This window comes from Ruditapes philippinarum, unplaced genomic scaffold (genome assembly GCF_026571515.1).
Source record: "Ruditapes philippinarum isolate M1 unplaced genomic scaffold, ASM2657151v2 ctg1649_1_1_1_1, whole genome shotgun sequence".
In the NCBI taxonomy this organism is placed as follows: Eukaryota; Metazoa; Mollusca; class Bivalvia; order Venerida; family Veneridae; genus Ruditapes; species Ruditapes philippinarum.
Window position 1 is genome coordinate 159,938 of NW_026860787.1, and position 24,930 is coordinate 184,867.

General features: G+C 32.4%; 2 protein-coding genes across 9 annotated transcripts in view; one reads left to right on the top strand and one right to left on the bottom strand.

Moving 5' to 3' along the window:
* The window catches only part of LOC132713399 (protein tweety homolog 1-B-like), a 29,371-nt gene extending 14,289 nt beyond the window's left edge, over positions 1 to 15,082 (top strand). The window contains exons 9-15 of one of the 4 annotated variants that reach the window (XM_060695976.1): positions 247 to 339; positions 2,130 to 2,269; positions 3,784 to 3,885; positions 4,272 to 4,385; positions 6,857 to 6,926; positions 8,261 to 8,361; positions 10,136 to 15,082. In XM_060695976.1, coding sequence (XP_060551959.1) covers positions 247 to 339; positions 2,130 to 2,269; positions 3,784 to 3,885; positions 4,272 to 4,385; positions 6,857 to 6,926; positions 8,261 to 8,359 — 618 coding nt within the window. In that variant the 3' untranslated portion in view covers positions 8,360 to 8,361; positions 10,136 to 15,082. Of the gene's footprint in view, positions 1 to 246; positions 340 to 2,129; positions 2,270 to 3,783; positions 3,886 to 4,271; positions 4,386 to 6,856; positions 6,927 to 8,260; positions 8,362 to 8,465; positions 8,515 to 10,135 lie in introns of all 4 variants that reach the window. The other 3 variants (XM_060695977.1, XM_060695979.1, XM_060695978.1) reach the window with 3 other exon arrangements.
* A 3,537-nt stretch (positions 15,083 to 18,619) lies between these two features.
* On the bottom strand, positions 18,620 to 24,930 carry LOC132713402 (kelch-like protein 24). 5 transcript variants are annotated; one of them, XM_060695986.1, is made up of 3 exons: positions 24,759 to 24,922; positions 21,525 to 21,576; positions 18,620 to 20,867 (listed from the first exon to the last, which is right to left on the bottom strand). In XM_060695986.1, exons 1-3 carry the CDS (start codon positions 24,786 to 24,788, stop codon positions 19,024 to 19,026), a joined length of 1,926 nt encoding a protein of 641 aa, XP_060551969.1. In that variant the 5' UTR covers positions 24,789 to 24,922; the 3' UTR covers positions 18,620 to 19,023. The 5 variants fall into 5 exon arrangements, with proteins under 5 accessions (XP_060551969.1, XP_060551971.1, XP_060551970.1 ...); XM_060695988.1 differs by lacking the exon at positions 24,759 to 24,922 and adding an exon at positions 22,260 to 22,277; XM_060695987.1 differs by lacking the exon at positions 21,525 to 21,576 and having other exon boundaries at positions 24,759 to 24,930.

A 24,930-nucleotide genomic window follows, 5' to 3' on the forward strand; every position in this document is an offset into this window, starting at 1 on the left:
TCAAAATGAAGATATTTAAAAAAGTTTGATTTAAACAATAGTTTTATATACCGTGGATAAATGTATGATTGTTATAGATAAAGAACAATGCTATGTTATAGGTTAACAAACTTGAAGATAAAAGAATGATGTTAAAAATCGATGCTGAAAAATTCATTTAAATCTATATCTATATTTGATAGTTAACAATCTTTGCAGACTTGTACAAATATGTTTAAGATGAAATCTATATCTGTGTTATTACAGGCACTAGATGATGCTAGAGATTATGTAACAAAAGCTAATGAGACTCTTAATTTAGCTATCAACAAAACACTACCATACAATATATCAAAATATGTAAGTAAAAAACATACCCATACCATTATATCACCATCTGAATAATAGTTAATGTGTTACAATTATATATCTTAATGTGTTGGTCTAATATACTGTCTGTCAACTTGATTTACTTTAAACAATGAGTATCAAATCTTCATGCATCATATTTAACAGTTCTTAGTATAAGTTAGCAACAATATACTCTCAATCTTGCATGGCAAATAAATATTTTAAATGAAACCATGTGTGGAAATGCAGCTATGTATTAGAAAATTAATAACTTAGTACAGGAACAAAATCCAGGAACATTCCCCGGTTACATAAGACTGCTTTACCATTATATGTTATAAAGTATTTGAAAGTAAAGAATTTTTGAAACCATGTTTGACAGGAACATTGTATGATAGCATTTACCTTTCCATTTTGTTGTGAAAGATGATAATATGTAAGAGAATTTTCAAAGACTTTTTATTTGAAATTTTTCTAATGTTTTATTTTACTTCTTCAAGTTGGTAAGTAAAAGTGTCAGTAATTAGTGATTGTAATATGTTGTGGCATGCCTAGATGTTAAATAGACAAGAATTCTGTAACATGTCACATACCTAGATGTTGAATAGACATTAGAGAATACCATATGAATTTGTAACATGTGGCATGCTAGACATTATTATTGTTATTTATTTACATCAGACTAGAAATATCTGTGAGAATGTTATGTTAAATGTGTTCTGTTTAAAATTCTGTATAGTAATTTGAATAAGTTGTCTCCATGGTCATGTAGCAAAGGTTTCTGACTGAACCACATGCCCCTAATTTTTTTGAGCTTGAATCCGGCCAGTGACTTTGGATTCATTGATGTGAGGAAGTTATCCAGCTTCACAAGGTTGATGGTTCTACTAAGGTGCTAACTTTGTACAGACCTACCCTTAAAGTGTGTGTTTGATTAAATTCATAAATAACATAAAAAGTAATAATAATAATATCTGTCATATGTTGCGGTTCGGACCGGAATATCCGTCCCGAGGGGACCCGCCCATTGGGCGGTAACGAGGCTTGCCGAGTTACCGCCCATGGGGGGGTTCCCGAGGGACGGATATCTGGATCCGAACCGCAAACATATGTTAGATATTTTTTCTTGCATATTCTGCCATATTATTTCATATTTAAAATGGTTTACCTTAATATGATATATGTTCATGGAAATTAAAGTCATTTCATCCATAACTATTTTCTAACAATAGCGTATGAACTTACAACTTAAATAACAACGGCGAAATGACGTCATCCTTAGCACATATTTCCCTTCTAAAACGACGTCATTTTAACGCGGTTTATTCATAAAGCGCGCTAAAATGATGTTGTTGTTTGGCACGCGACTCATCTGTCACCCCCCATGCCAGATGAAATTTCCGGCATGGGTAAAACTCACGGAAACGCCAGTCTGATATGCAAGAATAAATGTGCATGAGCTTCTGAAAAAACAGAAACTTTATGTAACTTGAAAATTTTGAAATTGTTCTCTAATACAACAGTTTATAGGTTTATTAGTAAAAGGTTTATTCAATCTACTACAAAAAAATTAAATTAATAACATTAAGCACATAGTGTAAAAACTGTTTAACAGCTTCAAATCTCGAAGTTGTCAGATATCCCTAGCAGCATATTTTCTTTCAAGTGATTAAGTTTCATGGTAAAAACTATTTATATTGTAGTGTCATATTTGAAAAATTGAAGGAAATATGTCATAATTATTTCTGAATTTGCTGGTCTTTTATGCTTGTTATAAGATTGTTCTGATGTATTTATAGCTGGAAGGCCCAGTACAAATAATCCGAGGAGATCTTGGTTATGCACAAGGAAATATATCTAGCCTTGGTAACTCAGTATACTGTGGACAGATACACAGTAACTATATTAAAGCGTTGAAAGGACTTTGTAACAGATCATTGTGAGTACTATACTTGATTTATACATCATATAAAATTGTTATAATTGTTTGATGGTCAGCATGAAAAACCTGCCAATCTACTAAGGTTTTAAAAAAATAACCAGTAATCATAGCTGGAATCAGTCAGTTATATATCTCTAAGTTGTTATATTTATGTACTTTATGTTGTGTGTTAAGCTTTATTTGTGAAAGGTACCTGACAAAAACTGTATGTCCTTCTCAAAAGTAACTAAGAGTTTCTATTCTGTTTAACAAACAAGGGTATTATAAATTAATAGAGTAAATCATACCCTCCCATAATATTCCAGTTCCAGCAGCAATAAATCTGCTCATGTGCCACATATTTTCACAAAAACATGTTTATATCTGTATTTCAATATACATGCTTTGGTATAATATTTATCTATGATTATATACTTAGGAAATAGATATCAATTTTGAGTGCATTGTTGTAGAATAATGCACGGTTTGAGTTCAAATGCGTAGTAATATAATCACGAAGGCCGATAGGCTTGAGTGATTAATTACAAAGCATTTGAATGAAAAACGTGCATTATTATACAATAATGCACGAAGAATTAATATCTATTTCCATTCTAACACGTCAAGGAAAAACATAATTATTATTATAAAGTTGGACTTTATGTTTGGTGGTTAAATTTGTTTTCGCCTCAGAGTTTCCAATAGAGACGTTCTTTAAAGGTCGTTCAAGTGGGTTGAAAAAAAAAACTGTCGTTAAATCTACCGTGTGTTATAACGAATTTTGAAAACGTTGATAAAACTTTGTTTGATTATTTTATTTCAGTCTATAATTTTCCAAGCGATATACAAATCATTAAAAGTGAAATAAATGGTAAAACTTAACTCGTTTGCGACATTAAAATAGCGTTCTTGATTTGATTGTTTTGCACGTGCTGTTTGGCGCTACATTGTGACGTCATGTAAACAACACTTTAAACGTCTGTACAGCGTTAACGACTGAATTAAAGATATTGGTGTTCAGATTCATTTTCTTAGTTAGACCATTTTCTTTCATTCTAGATAGTTTTCACAACAAAATTCGACAAAACATTGTTTTTATTTATCAGATTTTTCAAACAAAATGGCGCCCTCAATGTGAAAATACGCAGGGAGATAATAAAAACGGCGAGTGCATTGTTGTAGAATAATGCACGCTTCGGGCCTTCTTTGTTTATATAGAAAAATTCCCGATAGTGTTAGAATTAATCATTCTTTATATTACAGACTGTTCAGTGTAGCTTTATATCTTTTAAGATTGTATAATGCTCGAATGATATTTGCAAAGTTTTGTCTATGTATCTGAATTTACCTCTTTAAATTATAAATGAGACTGTCAGACTAAAGTTTATCATTAGAAAAAAATGGTTTGTATAAATTCTCAAAAAATTTGAAATGTAGACAGAAGTACTTGTAATGATACTGATAATAATGACAAACTGTTAGACATGTTTATATGATATATAATTTTACTGTTATATTTTGTCTATGAACAGAGTTGGGATGTCATTAATACTGCTGATACTACCCATTCTTGGATTATCCTTCGTATTCATCCAGTGCCTTGCTCCAAAGATATGGTTACTGTTAGGAACAAGGTAAACTAGAACATTTATTTATTAGATTAATTAACAGAACAATTTTGACATAAAACATTTCATATTGTGTTGTGATAAAACTAATTGTTATGGCCGCTGCATTAAGGCTTGTAAACATTCTGAATGTGTTTGTTCATGCTGCAAGTACAGATGCAACAACCTACAACAACTTGCTGGACAGAATATACTAATCATAGTTTAAGCTGACAGAATGGAACAAATGCATTATAATCAATGACATGTAGTCAGGTCTGGTGAATTGTGATCAGTATTTGTTCATATTCACAAATAACTGTACTTCACTTAGATATGAAATGTCTTGTAAATGTTTTGTTTATATCAACGCATAAAAAGAATTTTACTAATTTTATATGAAATGTTTGTAGGAAGGAATACAGAGTTGTTGATGATTCTGATCCATTCTTGCCGAGACCTCCCCCATACAACAGCTATGGTACCATGGTAGATGAGAGAGCACCATTAAGTGAGGCAAGCTACTTGTAAGTTTATTTACCTTTTATACCAGTCAACATTAAATATGAAAGTAATAGTTTTATCTACATAAAGTGTATAATTATATTGAGCTGTAATTCTTCATATTCAATAGGTGCATTGTTTGATTTTTTTAGCTCACCTGTCACAAAGTGACAGGGTGAGCTTTTGTGATCGCTTTTCGTCCGGCGTCCGGCAGTCGTCCGTCCGTCCGTAAACTTTTGCTTTAAATGACATCTCCTCATAAACCACTGAGCCAATTTCATCCAAACTTCACAGGAATGTTCCTTTGGTGGTCACCTTTAAAAATTGTTCAAAGAATTTAATTCCATGCAGAACTCTGGTTGCCATGGCAACCAAAAGAAAAATCTTTAAATATCTTCTTTTAAAAAACCATAAGAGCTAGAGCTTAAATATTTGGCATGAAACATCTTCTAGTGAGTGTCTACCAAGTTTGTTCAAATAAAAGCCCTGGGGTCAAAATTGGCCCCGCCCCAGGGGGGCCATTGATTTTCCCTATATGCATATAGTAAAAACTTAAAAAATCTTCTTTTAAAAAACCCAAAGAGCTAGAGCTAAGATATTGGGCATGAAACATCTTCTAGTGAGTGTCTACCAAGTTTGTTCAAATAAAAGCCCTGGGGTCAAAATTGGCCCCGCCCCAGGGGGTCATTGATTTTCCCTTTATGCATATAGTAAAAACTTAAAAAATCTTCTTTTAAAGTACCGTAAGAGCTAGAGCTTAGATATTTGGCATGAAACATCTTCTAGTGAATGTCTACCAAGTTTGTTCAAATAAAAGCCCTGGGGTCAAAATTGGCCCCGCCCCAGGGGGTCATTGATTTTCCCTATATGCATATAGTAAAAACTTAAAAAATCTTCTTTTAAAGAACCATAAGAGCTAGAGCTAAGATATTAAGCATGAAACATCTTCTAGTGAGTGTCTACCAAGTTTGTTCAAATTAATGCCCTGGGGTCAAAATTGGCCCCGCCCCGGGGGTCATTGATTTTCCCTATATGCATATAGTAAAAACTTAAAAAATCTTCTTTAAAAGAACCATAAGAGCTAGAGCTTAGATATTTGGCATGAAACATCTTCTAGTGAATGTCTACCAAGTTTGTTCAAATAAAAGCCCCGGGGTCAAAATTGACCCGCCCCAGGGGGTCATAGGTTTTCCCTGTATGCATATAGTAAAAACTTAAAAAATCTTCTTTTAAAGAACCCAAAGAGCTAGAGCTTAGATATTTGGCATGAAACATCTTCTAATGAGTGTCTACCAAGTTTGTTCAAATAAAAGCCCTGGGGTCAAAATTGGCCCCGCCCCAGGGGGTCATTGATTTTCCCTATATGCATATAGTAAAAACTTAAAAAATCTTCTATTAAAGAACTCAAAGAGCTAGAGCTAAGATATTTAGCATGAAACATGTTCTAATGGGTGTCTACCAAGTATGTTCAAATAAAAGCCCTCGGGTCAAAACTGGCCCCGCCCGGGGGGGGGGGGGTCATTGATTTTCCTTATATGTGTATAGCAAAAACTTAAAAATCTTCTTTGGAAAAACCCAAATAGCTAGAGTTTAGATATTAAGCATGAAACATCTTTAAGTAAATATCTACAAAGTTTGTTAAAATAAACGTCCGGGGGTCAAAACTGGCCCTGCCCCAGGGGTGTCATTGTTTTTAACTATATGTGTATAGTAAAAACTTTAAAAATCTTCTTTTAAAAAAGCCAATGAGCTAGAACTTAGATGTTTAGCATGAAACATCTTCTTATGGGTGTCTACCAAGTCTGTTCAAATAAACAAATAAAAGCCCTTGGGTAAAAATTGGCCAGGGGGGGGGGGGGGGGGACTATATACAGGTGAGCGACCTCAGGGCCATCATGGCCCTGATTTTTTTACAATTACTGCTTAAGTATCGGACACATAGAAGTGAAAAAAGAAAGTTGTAAGCTGTGTTATGACAATTTAGAATACAGTCCAACCCCGTTTATTCGAAGTGCCTGGGACTGAATATTTACTTCGAATAATCGATGGGTTCGAATAATCGAAATCGGAATATTGTGATAGACGTAAACTACTCCACTTTTAACCACTTTGAATAATACGCTCGTATTTATATTGATTTATATAGAGATAAAAACGGTACCGCCGATCTACTTCGGATAATGCCGGGTATTCGATTAAAGGGTTGTCGAATAACCGGGGTCGGACTGTATATCAATCACCCTAGAGTGAAGATATAATTACTTGTTAATTTGTATAGACATTATGTTAGGTAGAAGATACAGCTTATAGCTTGTTATAGTTTCAAAGCTAAAGTAACCTTTATTACAAGTGACCTATAGATGTTGACATTCATATTAGCTTTTTACATCAAAAATTATTTTAATTTATTGAATTATATATATATTATGTTGAACTCTATGTAACAAGTTACTATGATATTTGATATTAATTATGATATATATCACAATTACAGAGATGACTCAACTGTTATGACATCACATCCCCGCACAGAATCTGTTGGGTCAGATTCCCCGCCCCCTGCTGTAAGTACTTTGTATGATTAAATCATTGTTAACTGTGTATATTGATTTATATTTTATAGAACATTCAAAGTCATAGTTATACTGTATGAAGTATATCACTCCAACATATCAGTTCCATTGCACGATATTCTGTAATCTTATTGTTAGATATCATGGTACACTATTGGAATGAAGTACCTGTGAATTCATCAAGGTTTGCAGATTTATTCTGGAGATTATTTTAGAAAATGAATCAAAATGTGATCTTTTATTGTATTTATGTTCTCTGTACCTATCTGCATGATGGTATTTCTTTATTGAAGGCATGTCTTCAAATTGTACTTGAATGTAAAATCTGCTTAATTTCTGCCTTATTGTTTTATAAGTGTATGATGTGGTTTAATTTGCCTTAAGAAAAGGATGTTAAATGAAGTTTTATGAATTTAAGACGTTAATTATATGTTGAATATGTTGAAATTACTGATTAAGCCGTTAATTCAGCAGCTTTATTTGTAATTGGTAATGGCTTTCATTGTGCTTAATAACTTAGTATTTGGGGGGTTAAGGTTGCTTACTTACTTGCCCCTCACTGCTGTGGTTTGAACCACCACTAAGTTCTTTGAATTGTTTCTAGTGAGGGTGCTATCAAGCATATTGCATAATGAACTTTGGTGGTTGTACATAAGTGCCTACTTATTCCTGAAATAATGCACATGGGATATCTAAGATCTTCCAAAAGTTAAGCTGAAAAATCTCCAAAAATCTTTATAGTGTTGATGTGACTTCAAACACAACCAAGATATTTACTACAAGTGCATGGAACATAAGCTTAACGTCATCAGTTATTTTGTGGAGCAGTAGAAATTGTGCTGATCTGCATTGAGATATGATGCTGTCAATATAAACCTAGAGGGCTGCTTTACTTGTCTTGCTTTATTTCAGCAACCATTGTCCAGATTAAATTAAATTTCCAGGGAAGCTTTTCAGGCAAGGAGAGCTTGTAGAGATAAGTGGCATATGTCTGTACATTGGTGTCAGCCTTTGGTGCCCTTTCAATTGTTGTTGTTGGCCTAACTATATTTTAGGAACAGCTGAATGGACTTTAATAGAACTTTTCTAGGATGGATCACTTCAAAGTGTTTTTTACAAAGACTAATAGAAGAAACAAATGTTTGTTTAATTTCAGTTTTATCATTGTTGAATCATATTTCTCACCCATGTTTATCTTATGCTATATTCTCAGGTATTGCTGTGGTGGCATCCATAATTCCCAACAATATCTTTGTAGATTTTTCTGTCAGTCAAATGGGTCCTGGTACCTATCATTTATGTGTATTTTATCCACTTAATTACAGTACCGTAGAATCAGCAGTTACTCTGAACAAGTACATGATCTGGGAACATTCCCTACTCGTAATTCGGGCGTGAATCACTACGCTTCTACCAACATTTAGTGGTCAGACACCTTTGTTTTACAAATTGTCCTTACTTAGAATTACTAACTGTAACACCTCATCTTGCCTTTGTTAATTGTTTTTTTTTATATTTCCTTTCTAACAGTTTCAGAAAGATGAGGTATAGTAATCAGGGGCTTTGTTTCATGCTACATGTAAATATAATTATACACAGCATTCAGTCTTTTCCTTACATAATAACTTTATGGTGAAGGGGGTCTAGCAAACAAAAGCTTTGTCTAAGTTATAGCATATACTAGGCTAGTCCGGGACAGAAGATGTTGTCATGAAACTTATAGCTTTGCATATATGCAATTTATTACTCAGAAAGTAATTATTTAACCTAATTAGTGACTTGAAATAAGAAACCAATTATATTTGATACATGGTATCAAGTCATAAATAGTTCATTACATATACATTGTATAAGTTGATATGTCTATATATAGGTTTATTAAATTGATATTAAGGTTATTTTTAAATGGTGAAGGACAAAAATGATAGGATGTAAAACTCATACTAACTTCAGGTCAACTAAGTCGTGAAAAAGTCCATCTTTTCAATTGCCAGAATGTAGGATACATGTAGCTAGTTCTTCCTAAATAACAGAACTCAGAGTAAATGTGGCCCTACAAAATCACAATTTTATCTCTGAATGCAAGCAGCAATTAGTAATTCATCAATGCTACTGGTCTAGTATAGAACCGACTCTGTAGACTTTACATAGTTAAAACGTCTGTTGATACAGGAAAACATCAAATCCGCAAATGAACAGATCTACCTGTAATTTAAAAGGACAGGTCAATTGCATACATTTATCTTTGTTAATGCTAAAGAGTTTGCATGATCTATTTTGACTCTTCTCTTTAATCAATAACCTTTTGTATCCTTTGTAAATTAATTTTGGTATCATATTAATTATTGTATGTTTTGAGTTTTTACAGTAATTGATGTGTTCTGTATGTATACAGTATTTCTGAATTAATAATTTTTCCCTAACCTTTCCACACTGCAGAACATTTTTGCACAGATTTTTGTGTTTCAATTTAATATATTACGTCACTCAGTTAAAGTTGTTATACTTTTGTTTACGCCTATGTATTTTATGCTTTGTTTATCTATACAAGACACTGGTTCCGGGGAAGAAATTAAAAAGATCAATACCTGTTACAGTGTTGTTAAATATCTTGTATATAATTTATCATGTATTATGTAAGAAAGGAATTAATATAAATACTCATTTATAGCTGGTGAATGAAAAATAAAAATGCATTTTGAAATATTGATAAATTACAATATAATATTTAAAAAATGAAAATAATTATGGTGAGTGGCAAAGTATTTTGTACAGCAATTATAGTCAGATAGATTTGATACTGATTAAGAGTGGTGTTTAAGTACATGTACCAGTAGTTATATAATGTAATCTCATTATGTTGTTAAAACTTTTTACATTTTATCTTGGTGTGTTAAGTTCAAGATATCTCGGTAAAAGATTTGTTAACATGAAGTGAAGATTTGTTGATAAACATAATCATATGACTGGTGATTGCACTGTGCCGTTCAACTTCAAAAGTGGCTTTCTGAGGCTACACAAAATCAAGATTATTTTAATATAATTGAAACAAGTCTAGAAATTTAACTGTTTAATTAGAGTGGTAGAGTTTGTAACAGATTTTTCTCCCTTTATACTGAGTATAAACTGGAACCTGTATGATGTAATGTTGTTGTTGTTGTTGTGTTATGTTAAGACTATTATTATCTGATATATTTCAGTATTATCCTGGAAGTTTTGTAGAACAGTATAACAATCTGGGCACGTTTCCTAGGAGACAGAGGCAACAGAATTAGGACAGCTTTATTCTGACAGGTGTTCACTGTATGTGCCTTCTCCATCGTTACATCAACATATGTTGGCAGATTCCGCAGTGCGGACTTAAGGACATTTGTATCTGTGCAATGGGTGAAACAAATACTTATATTTGTTTGAAATAAGGAAGGAATAATAAGCTAGTATGACAGCGTATATGTTGACAAAGTATACCATTGATCTTGTTTAGATGAACAGATATTTTTATACATTTTTTGTGTGTTTTATTTGAAAGATAGAATTTTTAATTTTGCTTTTGTCAAATTCATTAATGATGTAAATATTCTATGTTTGTTGACAGTAATTCAATATGTGAAAGTTAAACGGTTTCAAGCTAAGTCCCTAAAAATGATATCCTATAGAATGTTTTTTTCTAATGCATTTAAGTAATAGGTCAACTATATAAAAACATCAGTAGTGGTATCGATGTCTGTGTAACACTTGATTAAGGTTTTGCAAGCACCATTCTTTCTATTTACTATGTAAAAGTATTCACTGAAAACTTGATACTTATTGTTTGGGTCTTAATTGAAGGTCATGACCCAGAACCAAGAACTTTAGTATACATTTTAATTGAATTATTTCTTTTTATGAATTTAGAAAATCTCTGTATACTATCAAACTTGGAGAAAATTAGTGGAGTGCATTATCCATGGATAACACCTGTTTGTTTTTGTGTATTTTTTATAACCCTAAAAAAGTATTAAGAGAATAGATATTATTTAATGTTTCTTATATTTTATAAATCTTCTTTTTTTTTTAATGTTTCACAATTCCTTGTAAATAGATACTAAGATAATAGTCAGGGATGAGATTAATTGTGATGATTGTTATAAATGCAATTAATAGTATTATTAAACTGGTTTTATAATTTTGTAATCATGTATTTTAACATGCCATTATTATAATGTTTAAATATTTTTATGTACTGTTCTTTTGTTGTTGTTTTTTTGTGTGTAAATATCAAAATTTTTACTAGTCTTTTGTAAAAGAAACATTTTAAAATTGATATTCTTTGTAATAGATAACAATTTTAATTAAGGAATATAAATTTTTTTAATTTTAAACATTTTGATTTATGTTATTGAGTGTAATGTGTATATACAATGAGATTTTGTTATTGATCATTATATTTTTCAATGCTCATGTAGTTGTGGTCTTTATCACAGGTTGTACTGTACCATATATAATCATAATGGATGTAATATATGATGTCTGATGTACCAAGTATATACCATTATAATACTGCATGTTTGTAACATCACTTTTTATTGGATAATCTTGACGTTTATATAGCTGCTGTCGATTCATGAAGATATCTTACATTTTTCTCTAAAAAATGATGCTTGCTGTATTATAAATTCGTTATAAAGATTGTTTACAGGTTATATGGCCGTATATAAACGGCTGTTTGCAATATAACCATCGCCTAGCGGCTCGGGTTATATTTACCAATAGCCGTTTATATAGGGCCATATAACCTGTCAACAATCTTTATAACTTATAACATAAAGGTGCCATCATGAACTGGGATATTGTCATATTTGTTATTTCTTAAAAGTGTATGAAAGAGAATATTTCCAAAACAGCTGTAAGAAAGAAATACAATTGTATATCTCTTTAAGAACTAATTGGGTATGCACCAGATCATTGCTAAATTATAAAAACCCTACTTAAAATAGCAGAATATGATTTGTTCTTGAACAATTTATTTGATTTTTGTATACAATATTAATGTGTAAAATAACAGAGAGATTTTTTTTTTACAACTCTTACAAGAATTGAGTTTAAAATTATGAAAACAAAATAATTTCGCAGTTTTTAAGTTGTATAAAAATATCTTAAGATTTAGCTTTATACACTTTATTAAAATCTTACTGCATATATATTTTTAAATATATTGTACATGTTTACTTTTATTATTTTTGACTATGTTGAAGCTAAAATGAAATGTTTTCTAATCATGCCATCTCCATTAGTTTAATGGAGAAGGGTTTGTAAGTATGATCACTGCTAGGTTCCTGAGATATGATGCTTCTGTAATCTTGGGAGACTGTCAATGTTTTATGTAGGGAATTGATCTTTATTGCCAAAACTACTGAGTTAAAATCGTTATAAGGTAAAGATTACTTTGTGAAATGAAAATACAATAAAAGTTGATATTCTATGTCATGTTGGTATGTGTGTGCAATCAACTTTGTTGGATATGATAATTTACAGTAATAATTTAGTGCTATAAATAAATGTTGAAATCCATACTTGTTTACATTACTCCTCATTAACTGTATCATTTCTGTTCATTCATTATCATTATTTGTTTCATGTTTATTTTCATATTGACTTAGAGCTCATACTTTCACACCAATCATGTTCATGTCTTAATTAAAACGGAGGGGGCACTATGGCCGAGTGGTTACCATTACTGACATTAAGTGCTTGTCAGTGCAGCTTAGAACTATGAATCTTTACATGTGAGGAAGTTGTTAAGATATGGTAGGTCAGAGGTTCTACAAGAGAGAATTAATGCATGGAGGTATTCCTCCACCAGTTTTGCATTTGTCATCTCGACACAAAATTATTTTTACTGCATATAAGTATATTACATTTGTAGTACAAAATTTATTGATGTTCATTCAAAAATGAATATCATCATCTTTTATTTTAAGTCAGTAATGCTTTTATGTGTTAGATTTACATAGTTTTGAAAGTATCCTGTCAAAAAATAGTGTGTGTTTAAAGCGAACAATGTTGTGATTAAGAAAGTTGAATTTATTTTTCTATTATTTTCTATTATAAATAGACCGTTCTTTTCTGTGTTTCTGTTCATGTAGGTTTCTCTGTAAAAAGAATACAGTACATACATTTATTTTGTTTTGTCAATCATTTACAATATGTGATGCCATCTTTTAAGAAAACTTTTTTGCAATGAAAATATCTTAATGCCATCAAATAACTAAGCTACTTTTGACTGTAAATTTGCTTGATAAACAAGTTACTTGAAAATTAAATTATTTAATAATGGATGCAAAAACATTAGAATTTTGATAAATTTTTACTTTTAAACAAATTCACATGTAAGTAATTAATTTAAATCAGACTGTCTAAATGTTTAATGTGTTTTCAGAACAAAAAAGAAACTACTGTCAAAGATGTTTAAAGCAAATAATTTGTATGTGTGTATAAGTATTTGAGTTATTTTATCTGGTTTGTTATGCTATTATTCATTTGTTCACATTATTAACCAAAGAGTTTGTAAATCTTTAGATGGCCATAAATGTATGATACTCATCAAGTTGATCTTAATCAACTTTAAAACATATATAATCAAAATTAAACTCCATGTTAATGTTAAGGTTGTAAGTTTAACTACATGTATAACATGTAAAGCAATTATTACCTCCCCTTGGCCTGCATTATGAGGATCATTACCAATTTATTATATACCTAAGATAAGAAAAAAAATCTTATAATATTATTCTATTCATGAAAACTGATAAAAAAAAATCTTTTACATTTTGGTGCTTACATAGTATTTTCCTACATATATGTAAAAGAATTTGATAATTCACCTAAATAAGCTGTTTTATTTTTTTACTATTTTGTCAATTAAATTATTATAGATTATGGTATTGACCCCCAAAATGGATGCCACTTTTGGCAAGGGAGATCAGTTATAAAAAAAATCAGGAACTATCAAAATGTGGCTCTGTTTTCATTCAAGCTGTGATTGATAGAGAAATTAGACAATCATATAAAGTGCCTTCTAGTATTTACATTTTTGTCAATTATATGTCAATACTTGATTATAAACAATTTGTAAAGATGTTTTTGTGATCAAGGGTAGATATATGCATATTTGAACAGGGTTTTAGCATATATGTAACTGTAAAACAGTTTACCAGTATAACTTTCTTGCATGTGATGATTATTGCAGTAAATATGGTAAGGATTGCCCCAATGTTTACAATATTTATTTTTTATGCAATTGGAATTAACAATTTACAAATTCTTCTAGATTAAGAAATTATACTTGTAGAAGTAGTCTTCCAAATATGTTATTAATTGAAATTAAGACGCCCCCACAAGTGACACATAGATTCCTGTTGATCTAGAACAACATGGACAGAATCACTGGTAGATAAAATACCTTTTTGACAGCACTACAGAAACATTTTCATTGTTTCAAAATAAAAAAGCAAACAAACAAATTGTTTGAGCTGTCACTTGGCTATATATATATATTGCATTTAGATAATGATAAATTGTTTATTTTGGCATGTTTATGAAGGTATAAGCCCTCTCTATCAGTAATTCAATTCTCTGTTAAACCTGTAGACTAATCAATACATACTGTCACAATATTACCTTGTTATATATGAAATTATGAACACATCCAGTATTTTGATATTTCATTGCCTCTTATAACTTGTTTTGTATTCATATTTATGGCTTTGATTTTACATAGGTCAAGTTAAATACTGATTTCCTTGGTAAAAAAAAATAACATTAAAATCTGTGTGTACATAAACTCAATATATCAATTTTACAAATGTTTATCTGCCCTTAAAATTGTCCCGTAATTTTATTGAGAATTTTACCTGTCTATAGTACTTGTTTTTATTTCATCATAAAATCATAGTCGGGAATTTATTATAGATTTTTTTATAAAGAAAAGAAATAATTTTTTTGTTATTAGTTTGCTAAAAGACATGGGGTTACTTCGTCATTTTTTACCTATGCAATGACACTTTTACTTAATGCAAGGACTGTTTTATACTCATTTTTTATGATTTAAAAAGTTATTTTAATACTCTGTAATATGCTGTTGTAAAATATTAAAAAATAACTTCATACATATTATTGTTGTTTATCTGCAATTGCAGCATTATGGTATCTTATATAATGTATAGTTTTATTAGAGTATTCTTAAAAGTTATTACTGTGTCTCTCTCTCCTCCCGCAAGAGGTTTGACAGTGTCATGGCTAATAAATAAGCCTTTCTCCAGAATTGACGCAAGGGGAGTTGTATCAGCGTGTCTCAAGGACTACACACAAGGTTTGACACTTTTAGCATGTCTTCAGGTGTAATAAATCCAGGATTATCGCTAGGAAAGTGTCTAGGTCTTTTGCCAGAGATTTGACATTATAAGGGTGTCTCTCAATGTACATACTCCAGGAATATCAGTAGGAAAGTTGTATCGGTGTGTCTCTATGTCCATATACCTCAGTTATAATACTATTGGCATGTCTCAGGTGTACTCATCTCAGGATTATTACTTAGTCAAATGAATATTTATAAGCCTGTCTTTAGGTGTATTTATATTACTTCAGAACTGACACTAGAGAAGTTGTACCAGCCTGTCTTTAGTGGCTGCTCTCTGTTTATTTAGCATAATAGCAGTCGCAATATCATCACTAGGATATTGGGAGACTGCTAAACGTATAAGAAAACCCTCTTACGCCATTTAAGCACTTTGGTTCTAGTGTGCAAAGGCAAAAACATATTTGAGAACTCACTAGAATAATGGCACAACCCAACGCTCTGAGCTAGTCACAGACTTTCTTATTATACCCCCGCACAACGAAGTAAAGGGTATACTGGAATCAGCTTGTCCATCCGGCTGTACGTCTCCCCTTCCGGCCGTCCGGCGATTTTTTCTTGTCCACCCAATAACTTTAGATTCCTTTGACCCAGTTTTCATATTTGGTATTTAGATTGGTCATTATTAGTAAATGATCCCTATAGATTTTGAGGTCACCAGGTCAATGTCACAGGGGGCTTGACTAAGAAACGCTTGTCTAATAACTTAAGATTCCTTTGACCCACAGTCTTCATATTTGGCATGGTGGTTAGTCATGACCATTAGATAACCCCTAATGATTTTGAGGTCACCAGGTCAAGGTCACAGGGGCCTTGACTATAAAAAGCTTGTCTGCCCAATACTTTAAGATTCCTTTGACCCATAGTCTTCATATTTGGCATGGAGGTTAGTCATGATTAGTAGATGACCCCAATTGATTTTGAGGTCACTGGATCAAAGGTCAAGGTCACAAGGGCCTTGATTAAAAAAAGCTTGTCCGCCCAATAACTTAACATTCCTTTGATCCACAGTCTTCATATTTGGCATGGTGGTTAGTCATGATTAGTAGATGACCCCTATTTATTTTGAGGTCACTGGGTCAAAGGTCAAGGTGACAGGGACTTTGACTTCACAAAGTTTGTCCATCCAATAACTTAAGATTCATTTGACCCACAGTCTTCATATTTGGCATGGAGGTTAGTCATGATTAGTAGATGACCTCTATTCATTTTGAGGTCACTGGGTCAAAGGTCAAGGTTGCAGGGACTTTGACTTCAAAAAAGTTTGTCCGCCCAATTACTTAAGAAACCTTTGACCCACAGTCTTAATATTTTGCATGGAGGTTGATCATGACCATTAGGTCCCCTATTGATTTTGAGGTCACTGGATCAAAGGTCAAGGTCACAGGGACCTTGGCTAAAAAGGTTTTCCGTTAAATTGCTTAAGAATGCTTTGGTCATCAGTCTTCATATTTGGTATTGAGGTTGTTTATGACTAGTAGATCACCCCTATAGATTTTTAGATGACTGTGTCAAAGGTCAAGGTCACACAGATTTTTACTATAATAAGCTTCTCTGCTCAAATGCTTAAGAATGCCTGTCCGCAGTGTATTGATTTTGACATTTTCACATTTGAAGCATGTAGAATACCATGTTGGAGATGGTATAGAATGCCCAGGTTTGTGAACATGATCTAGAGTTTTACAGAGGACACATGTCAGAAAGATTGGCCTGTAGTTAGCTGGGCTTAATGGGTCACCAATCTTATACGACCAGGATACATTGATGAGTCCTTTAACTTTCTGTTAAGCTTATATTTGTTTACTTCAGATACATGTTCAAAAGTGGACTTAGGATCTAAATCTTTAGTAATCTTAGAACGTGACACTTATAAGGAAGATAAATATTACTTGAAAGGAGTACACACGTATTGGTTGTATCATCCGTACTAAAGTTCACTTCCGGGTATGTCTTGATTGTAAGCTCACATGATTTAAAGAAATAGTTAACTCACTTAAATATTATCTGTCTTTTTGTATGTTTACTATATAAGCTAGTACGCTCTTAACTTCGACTGGTTATCTGTCTTTCAATGAAAAAGCAAAACATAATACACGTTAAGTTTTTTTTGTACTTGTTGACAAACAATGATATTTATTATCTACACATGTATACTAAATTATGGTATTTTCAAAGGGTATCGACTTTGTTACACATTTAAGATAAAAAAATATTATACATGTATGTACTGAACTTAGCCCTCGCTGTATACAATAGGTATATAAACAAAGATATCAAAACTAACAAGAATATGAATATTTTTCGTGTTTTATTGCTTTGTAGAATAGTTTACAAAATAAATAACCAACAAAAAGCACGTGCTTGTATAAAAATCAGGTCATATATAAAAGCGTCTTTTTCAACAGTAAGCAGATACATGCTATAATATGACATTATCATAACATTCATATATGAAGGTCAATAAAAATGTAATATGAGGCAAGAACGCACCAAATACAACCTAGTCCTACGATTTTTCCTGAATTTTGAACGAAATTGAATGAAGTTACCGTGAATGACTTATTTCTATCCAGACTGACATGATACTACATGTAGAAGGGAAACTCCTTCAAATGATGTTCAGTAGAAAAGTGGAAATTTCCTAATTCGCAGAAATAAAACAGTGAAAATTAAGTTACTTAAGATAGCTGTTGAACTTAGCAAGGTGTACCAAACACTGTCCCTAATTACAAAAAAGGTGTTCAGTATAATGTATATCTTTATACTCCAACTTCCTTGTAAAATTGTGCAATCATGTATGCAGTTTTATTATATACTTCAGAACGCCAGATTTTTCAATTACCTTTTTGTGAGAAATCAAATTTTGTTAAGATTACAAGCACATCTATAAAAAACCATAAATCACTTCTATCATAGCAATCAGGAAGACGGACCAAGATAATTGCTCATTTAAAATAAGGAAGCATACTAGAAATTAAACATAGAATTGAAGCAAGTTAATTATACATGTATGTTTCATAAAATGCTGCTTTAAAAATACACTAAATGACAGCTGCAACCAGATAAACATGTTTCGGTACTTCTAATGTAAAGTAAATAAAACAATTGTCGACTTAAAGTCAAAGTAAATATGCTATTTACAGTTTTAAATACGAGCAGATAAAACTGTCGTGAGGCGTTTCATATTAAATGTAAATACAACATTTAAAGAAAAGTAAAGAAGTATAACATATCCTTAACTAACACCTACCTGAATGACAGGATATCTTTAACTAAAATACAGACAGACAGACAGACAGACAGTTTGGCCAGTAGAGTCAATTAAGATATCAATGTATGTTGAAAAATTTAACTTTTAAATCTTCATGATATTATGATATACATGTGATCCTTAAATAATCTTCATAAAATACATTAGAAATTTTCAGAGTTACGATTTTTTATACCATCTTGCCTTTCCCACATAATTGATACAGGTAGCAAAATTTACATGCTAAAAAGAATATTCCTGACAATGCATCTTTTCCAGTGGCAATGAATCATTATTTTTGTAAGTTTCAAACCAAATGTCATTCTCCCGGTAACACATATACATACATTTAAATAGAGAGGGCAGCAGTAATGTAAAAGTTTGATTCATTAACACTTTGGTAATTGTTGAACACACAGCTTACAAGTATACATGCATTATGATCAGTTATTATCATCACCATCATGAGCCTCGGCGTCTGTACCCGGCTCAGACTCGTTTTTCTCTTCAACAAGAAACTTTTTGTTCAATGCTATTTTCACACAACTATCAATTAGCCTTGCATTAGGAAGAGGGACTCGGGCTTTTTCAGCTTCACCCCTGTCCGTTTTAAAAACAATCATTTCCCGCGTTAAGGAAGTGTCCTCATTCTCTCCTCCAACGATGAAAATATTGCCTCTATATTGCACCGCTCCATAGTGAATGCGGCGGAATGATTTTACTGTCCCAACAAGATTACACACTTGGCCATTCCCAAAAGGGTTATATTCCACTATTTTCCCGCTGAAGAAAATTACAAATATTCGTCTACCTGAAGTTACTGCTTTAGTAAGTTTTGAAATGATAGAAAGGCTTGTGATTTTTGTACATTCATTTGTTCTAGTATCGAAACACTGAACAACCCCAGTGTCTGTTTTATCATTCTTTTCTCCACCAAACAGGAGGATTTTCTCCCCTGATACAGCAGACGAGAAAGAACTCACTGGAATAGGAAGTTGTGCCACTTCGTCCCAACCATCCTCACTCATATCATACTTTTCAATGCTAGCTAACATTCGGTTTCCCTCAGCCAAACGATGATCGTAGCCACCTATTACATAAAGCGTGTTTGTGAGGGCTACCATGACATGTCTTCTGCGACCTTGACATAAAGGTTTACCAATCTTCCATTTGTTTTTGTCAGCGCGATATTTCAAAAAAGTTTGAGTTCGGCTACCCCCGCCTGTAAGATAAACATCATTTCCATAAGTGCATGTTGCAAATTCGATACCAGGGTCATATGGGAGAGATTCTAATTTATACCATTGTTCAACAGCAAAACTGTACGCTAAAACGTCATTGCAGCGTTTATATGGCGGGTGCATAGACATACAGCCTCCCATAACGACTAGAACCTCGTCAAACTGACTACAACGCCTATGATGGGTAACTGTTGAGTTAGCTTCCTGCCGGCGGGCAGGGAGTAATTTGTATTGTATTGCGTCATCAATGTATTGCTGTGCAAGTTGGTCGTCCATCACCAAAGATGTTGGACTACTTTTTAGCACCGCTAATCGTTCAGCAGATATGTGACCTAATCGAACGTTCGCCAGTATTTGTCCAAGTTTAAGCTTCCTCAAGCTAGGATCACCTCTTCGAGACCACGCAAACACGGCATCAAGTACTATCTCTTCAGCCGGTACCTCCAATTCATCATCCTTGATTATCTGAATCAACTCATAAGCGTCAAGACGCATAAATGCATCTGTTTTATAAAGTTGGAGGAAGTTTTTGAGAATCTTTTTAATAGCCCTTACTCGTACTTTTTCCCAACTGTGGATTAAAGCCAATCGCCAAATATCTATACAGTTATCCAGATCTATGTAAGGTTCTAATATAGCCTCACATTTTTCACATAACGATTTTATTTGTAAAAGAGAAGAGGCTTTCAGTAGTTTTATCACATTTTCTTGAGTTACAACCTCTTTACCAGTGTAAATATATTCCATCACCAGTTCAAACGTATCTGCCTCCATTTCTTTGAATGTAATTTCTCCACTAACACTCTCCCTCATTCCAGACGAAAACATTGCATCAAAATAGGGTGATGTCGCGAACAAAACGGCTTTATGGCAGTTGAAAACTCGACTCTCCACGGTTATTTTGATGTCAGAATGCGCTCCAGTAATCCATAGTTTCTCAAGCCCTTCTGAGAGATGATTAAGACGTGGGCCAGCGGCTCCTGACGATGACGTCATACTCTCGGCGTCACATTCTGCATCCTCGTCATCTTCCAGGTCGTCTGAATCTGCAAACAAACAAAAACAATAATCACCTTTTGTTCAGTACACAGTAACACTTTAACAGCCTACCGAATATGTCCATTAATAGTGAACAAAAAAGTATTACCAATTAATATCTGTATTCACTTTCTGACGAAAGAAAATAGTATCACACAAGGCACATATTCTAAAGCAGTCTCTTTAATTGGTTTTCCAACAAATATCAATATTACAGAAAATTGTGAACTTTCGCTTTTCTCGGCATAACGATATAAAAACTTGGAGCTGATAATGGTGTTTCATTGATCGTATCAGTTTGTTTACATACAGCTAACTGCATGTGTACATATTAAATAGTGCAAATATAGCTTTGTAACATATAAAGGTTATTCACTATCGTTATGTTAATGAAGCACGACTGTATGTATTCAACAACAGTATTTACAGCTCTTTATATATGCATCATTTCTCGTTTGAAAAAAAAAGACTGTTTTTTTACGTTTCATTTAAGCTTGGATGACGTACCATGTCGATAATTTGTGACAACCTTAAGTAATTGAAATAGCATAAATCTCGACTTGCAAGCAAAAGAATAAAATAAATATAGTATTAAGTACACGAAACAAGCCAGATCTGTACATATATGCATGATACAATATTAATTATGTATGCTTATAAATAACCTTTTTTCTGTATCTGAACATCAACTTCCATAGCTTCACGTTCACATTGTTTCTATTTAAAATGAAGAAATGCACACAATTTAAGTCTTATAGTTAAAAAATATATTCCCTGTCCAACATTAAGAGCACATCATATTATGTAGAGAACACACTCACAGCACATCATCTAATATACGGATCGGAAACTGACACTCTCGCTCGTCTCAAGTGTATAAAAACACCACTTGATAAACATACAGTGAAAACGTTGTTCTTGAGCCATCTACATATGTTTTATTCAAACCGTAACACAACTTTTCACTAATTTACATGTGTTAAAGGTTATAATGTCTCCTTTTAAAATCTTGTTTGAGAATTAAGGCGTAATTAAAAATGAATAATAAGTGTAATTGACCTACTATCCATCCATTATCATCCACTTCCAGAAATGAACAGTTACTACCTCTGCCCTATGATCAGTATCCGTTACTAATTAAATATAAAAATTTAGACTGAATCTTTTAAAAATCTGGTAAACGACATTGAAGACTCCTTTTACTTTATATAAACCTTTTAAATTTCCAAAAAAGGAACATAGTTGCGGTACATGCATGTGAATTTTGTATTTTTGTTTGTTAGTTGTTTTTTTAACAGGACAGTGTTAGAGTATGAAAATTATAATACGGAGCACTTATTAATAAAACCAGTTCTGGAACGACGCCGGGCATAATACAATATCTTTTTAAAATCAGTTACCTGTAATAGAATTAACAGAACGTTCCACGAAATCGCAAGACCGTTTTAACCCGAGTTTCACCAGTAACCTGGTTATCTCGGCCACTGTCTTCTTATTGAACATTATGTCTGAAATTCTTAAAGTTTGTGAATGAGTTTCACATGTGCATGTTATATAAGCGGGGATGCGTTTTTTTTACTCTAGGATGTTGATATCCGAGAAGTAAAATTTTATAGTAACTTTACAAACGCGGGAAATATTATACAGATTTCTGTCAATATGTAATATATATAAGGTTACATTAACACGGACGTCACCAAAAAAACCTACATTGTCCGTTATATAACTAGAAAATGGAAGAAATATAACACCAAAGATGAGAGAGATAGGAAATAAAGTTATTTTAAGGCAATTACGTTTGTGATATTTGTGGTAAATAGGTAAGTTGAAATTAATTCCAAGTGGCAAATACATGGAAACCGCACTGACTCAAGACAACTTTCCGTGATTTCCAGTTATATGACATCATACGAAAACGATGTCAAATAAAACTATCTGTGCATACTTAATGATGCAAGCATTTTTCATAACCACCCCATCCACCATCCCAATAAATATTATTTTCAGCTTGGTTTAAACATATTTATTCCCGAAAGTATATATAATGTACATAAAAATAAACAGCAACATAATGGAAAAGGATGAGAATGAATGAAAGACAGTCTTATAGAATTCTTCTCCTTTGACGAACTATACTACAGTATATGGTTTGCCTTAAATAAGTTGATAGTTAGGATATACTAGACAAGGTAATACGTTCTAATTATACACACATTTAAATATATATTTATACATAAATTTATATAGAGCAGATTTACAATACTACAAGGAGAGGTCTAAAATAAAAGAATATTATATATATTAAAGAAGAAAACAAAATAATGGGAAAGAGAGAGGAGAGGATTATAGTCTCATTAAGAATGAATCTAAATAAATCGTTTTTTTCTATATAATTTTGTACGTGTGTAAATATAATAACGTTGCCCTGGTATGTAAGAGATGGGTCACCATAGCTTATAAAGGTTTATGATGAAGTCTTGAAAGTTAAAGAGGAGTGTTCTGCAGACGGTATTAAATGCACAGCATTCGAAAAAGAAATGTTTGGTAGTTTCAATTTGCCCACAATTACATAAGGGGATAAGAGAAATGTTTTTCAAAAAAAGGTGGTGCTTTAATGCGCTGCAGTTCGTTCGAAGCCGTGTGTGAAGGACCTGCGGTTTACGACTACATATGTAGCGTATATTTCCTGTCCTTGTTAAATGAGGATACCGTATGAATAACTGATGACAATAAAGAGTAGTCCTTGATGAAATTCCTCTGATATCTTCAGTGTTTCGTAAGCCGTATCGGGCTTGATCTGGATTTGGTATTAATGATGATCGAGAGATAATCTGGAATTTTGTTCGACTGCATATTGTAAAACATAATTAGTTTGTGTTTATAGCTTCTTTCGGATAACGATTCCCAATTAATTTCTTTCTGCAGAGTTTCTATTGAGATAAGCTTGGTTGCACTTAAACAAACATTTTAGATTTATAAATAATGCATTTATATATACGCAATATTACGCTGAAAAAAAGAGAGTTGCCTGCTAGGATTCCTTTTATCGCTGTATTATCGATATGTTACATATATGCAGCGCATTTTGTCATCGCCGACAAGTTTTGTAAACTAATGATATTGACCTTAATATGAATTACACATCAATAAAGTGATAGAAGACAGTTAATAGAAAATGCCAATACATGAAAAAAATGATATCGAGATTCGTCAATAATTCAAAATACATATAATGTCCATTAAGCAAATATCACAGTCATTGTCTTTATACATCAATCATTTTATCTTCATTCTTTTCCAGTATAGCAGGACTTCGAGTCATAAATTAATGGGTTTGAATCTCAAAAAGAGACGTTTCTCGTTAGGTTAGCAGTCTCTATAATATATAGAGACACTGTTAGACTGGGTTAACCGACAATAAAGCGGCAATATGTTCTAAACAAGGTCAATTAGCCTACAGCAATCATGACCTAATAAGTATATATATCTCGACCTACATGTTATATCGTTTCTACATATAACGTAAAGAAAGTTGACTGCTGATAGTGTACATTAATACAAAGGTTTTAAAGTATTCTAAATGTATAAATAAATTAGATAAAACAATTATATATGACTCTTAAGATAATTCGGTAACATGTATCATGCCAATTAAGCTTTAAACATCATTACTTATTTACCCAACATACATGTGTATAAAAAGATAATGCATTTGGTGACTTGTACGTTTAAATAGAAGACAGAATTTTACAAAGTGTATTATTTGACGAGATTCACTGCGATTACCTGTATGCTTAGTCATACAGGTATCATATGATCTAAATGTTGTTGTTAACTTAAATCAAGTATTATAATAGAATAAGCTCAACCTGGCAGCAGGTGTTGCGGTCAGAACTTACCGGAGGCGAGGGATTGTTCACTCGAGGCATCTTCGTCAGCCATTATCCCAAAATAACTGGAAAAATTCACAATAACTAAACTGTTAATCCAAATAGTTGATACATTTTAAATCCAGTGTTCATGATACACCGAATGACTGCGTTGTAGCTATACACACAGTGAACTAGTTTT

Coding starts and splice junctions, on each gene's coding strand:
- LOC132713402 (XM_060695985.1), bottom strand. CDS start 22,362: ATGTTCAATAAGAAGACAGTGGCCGAGATAACCAGGTTACTGGTGAAA. Junction 20,868..22,259: donor TTCTGTTAATTCTATTACAG/GTAACTGATTTT, acceptor GTTTGTTTGCAG/ATTCAGACGACCTGGAAGAT.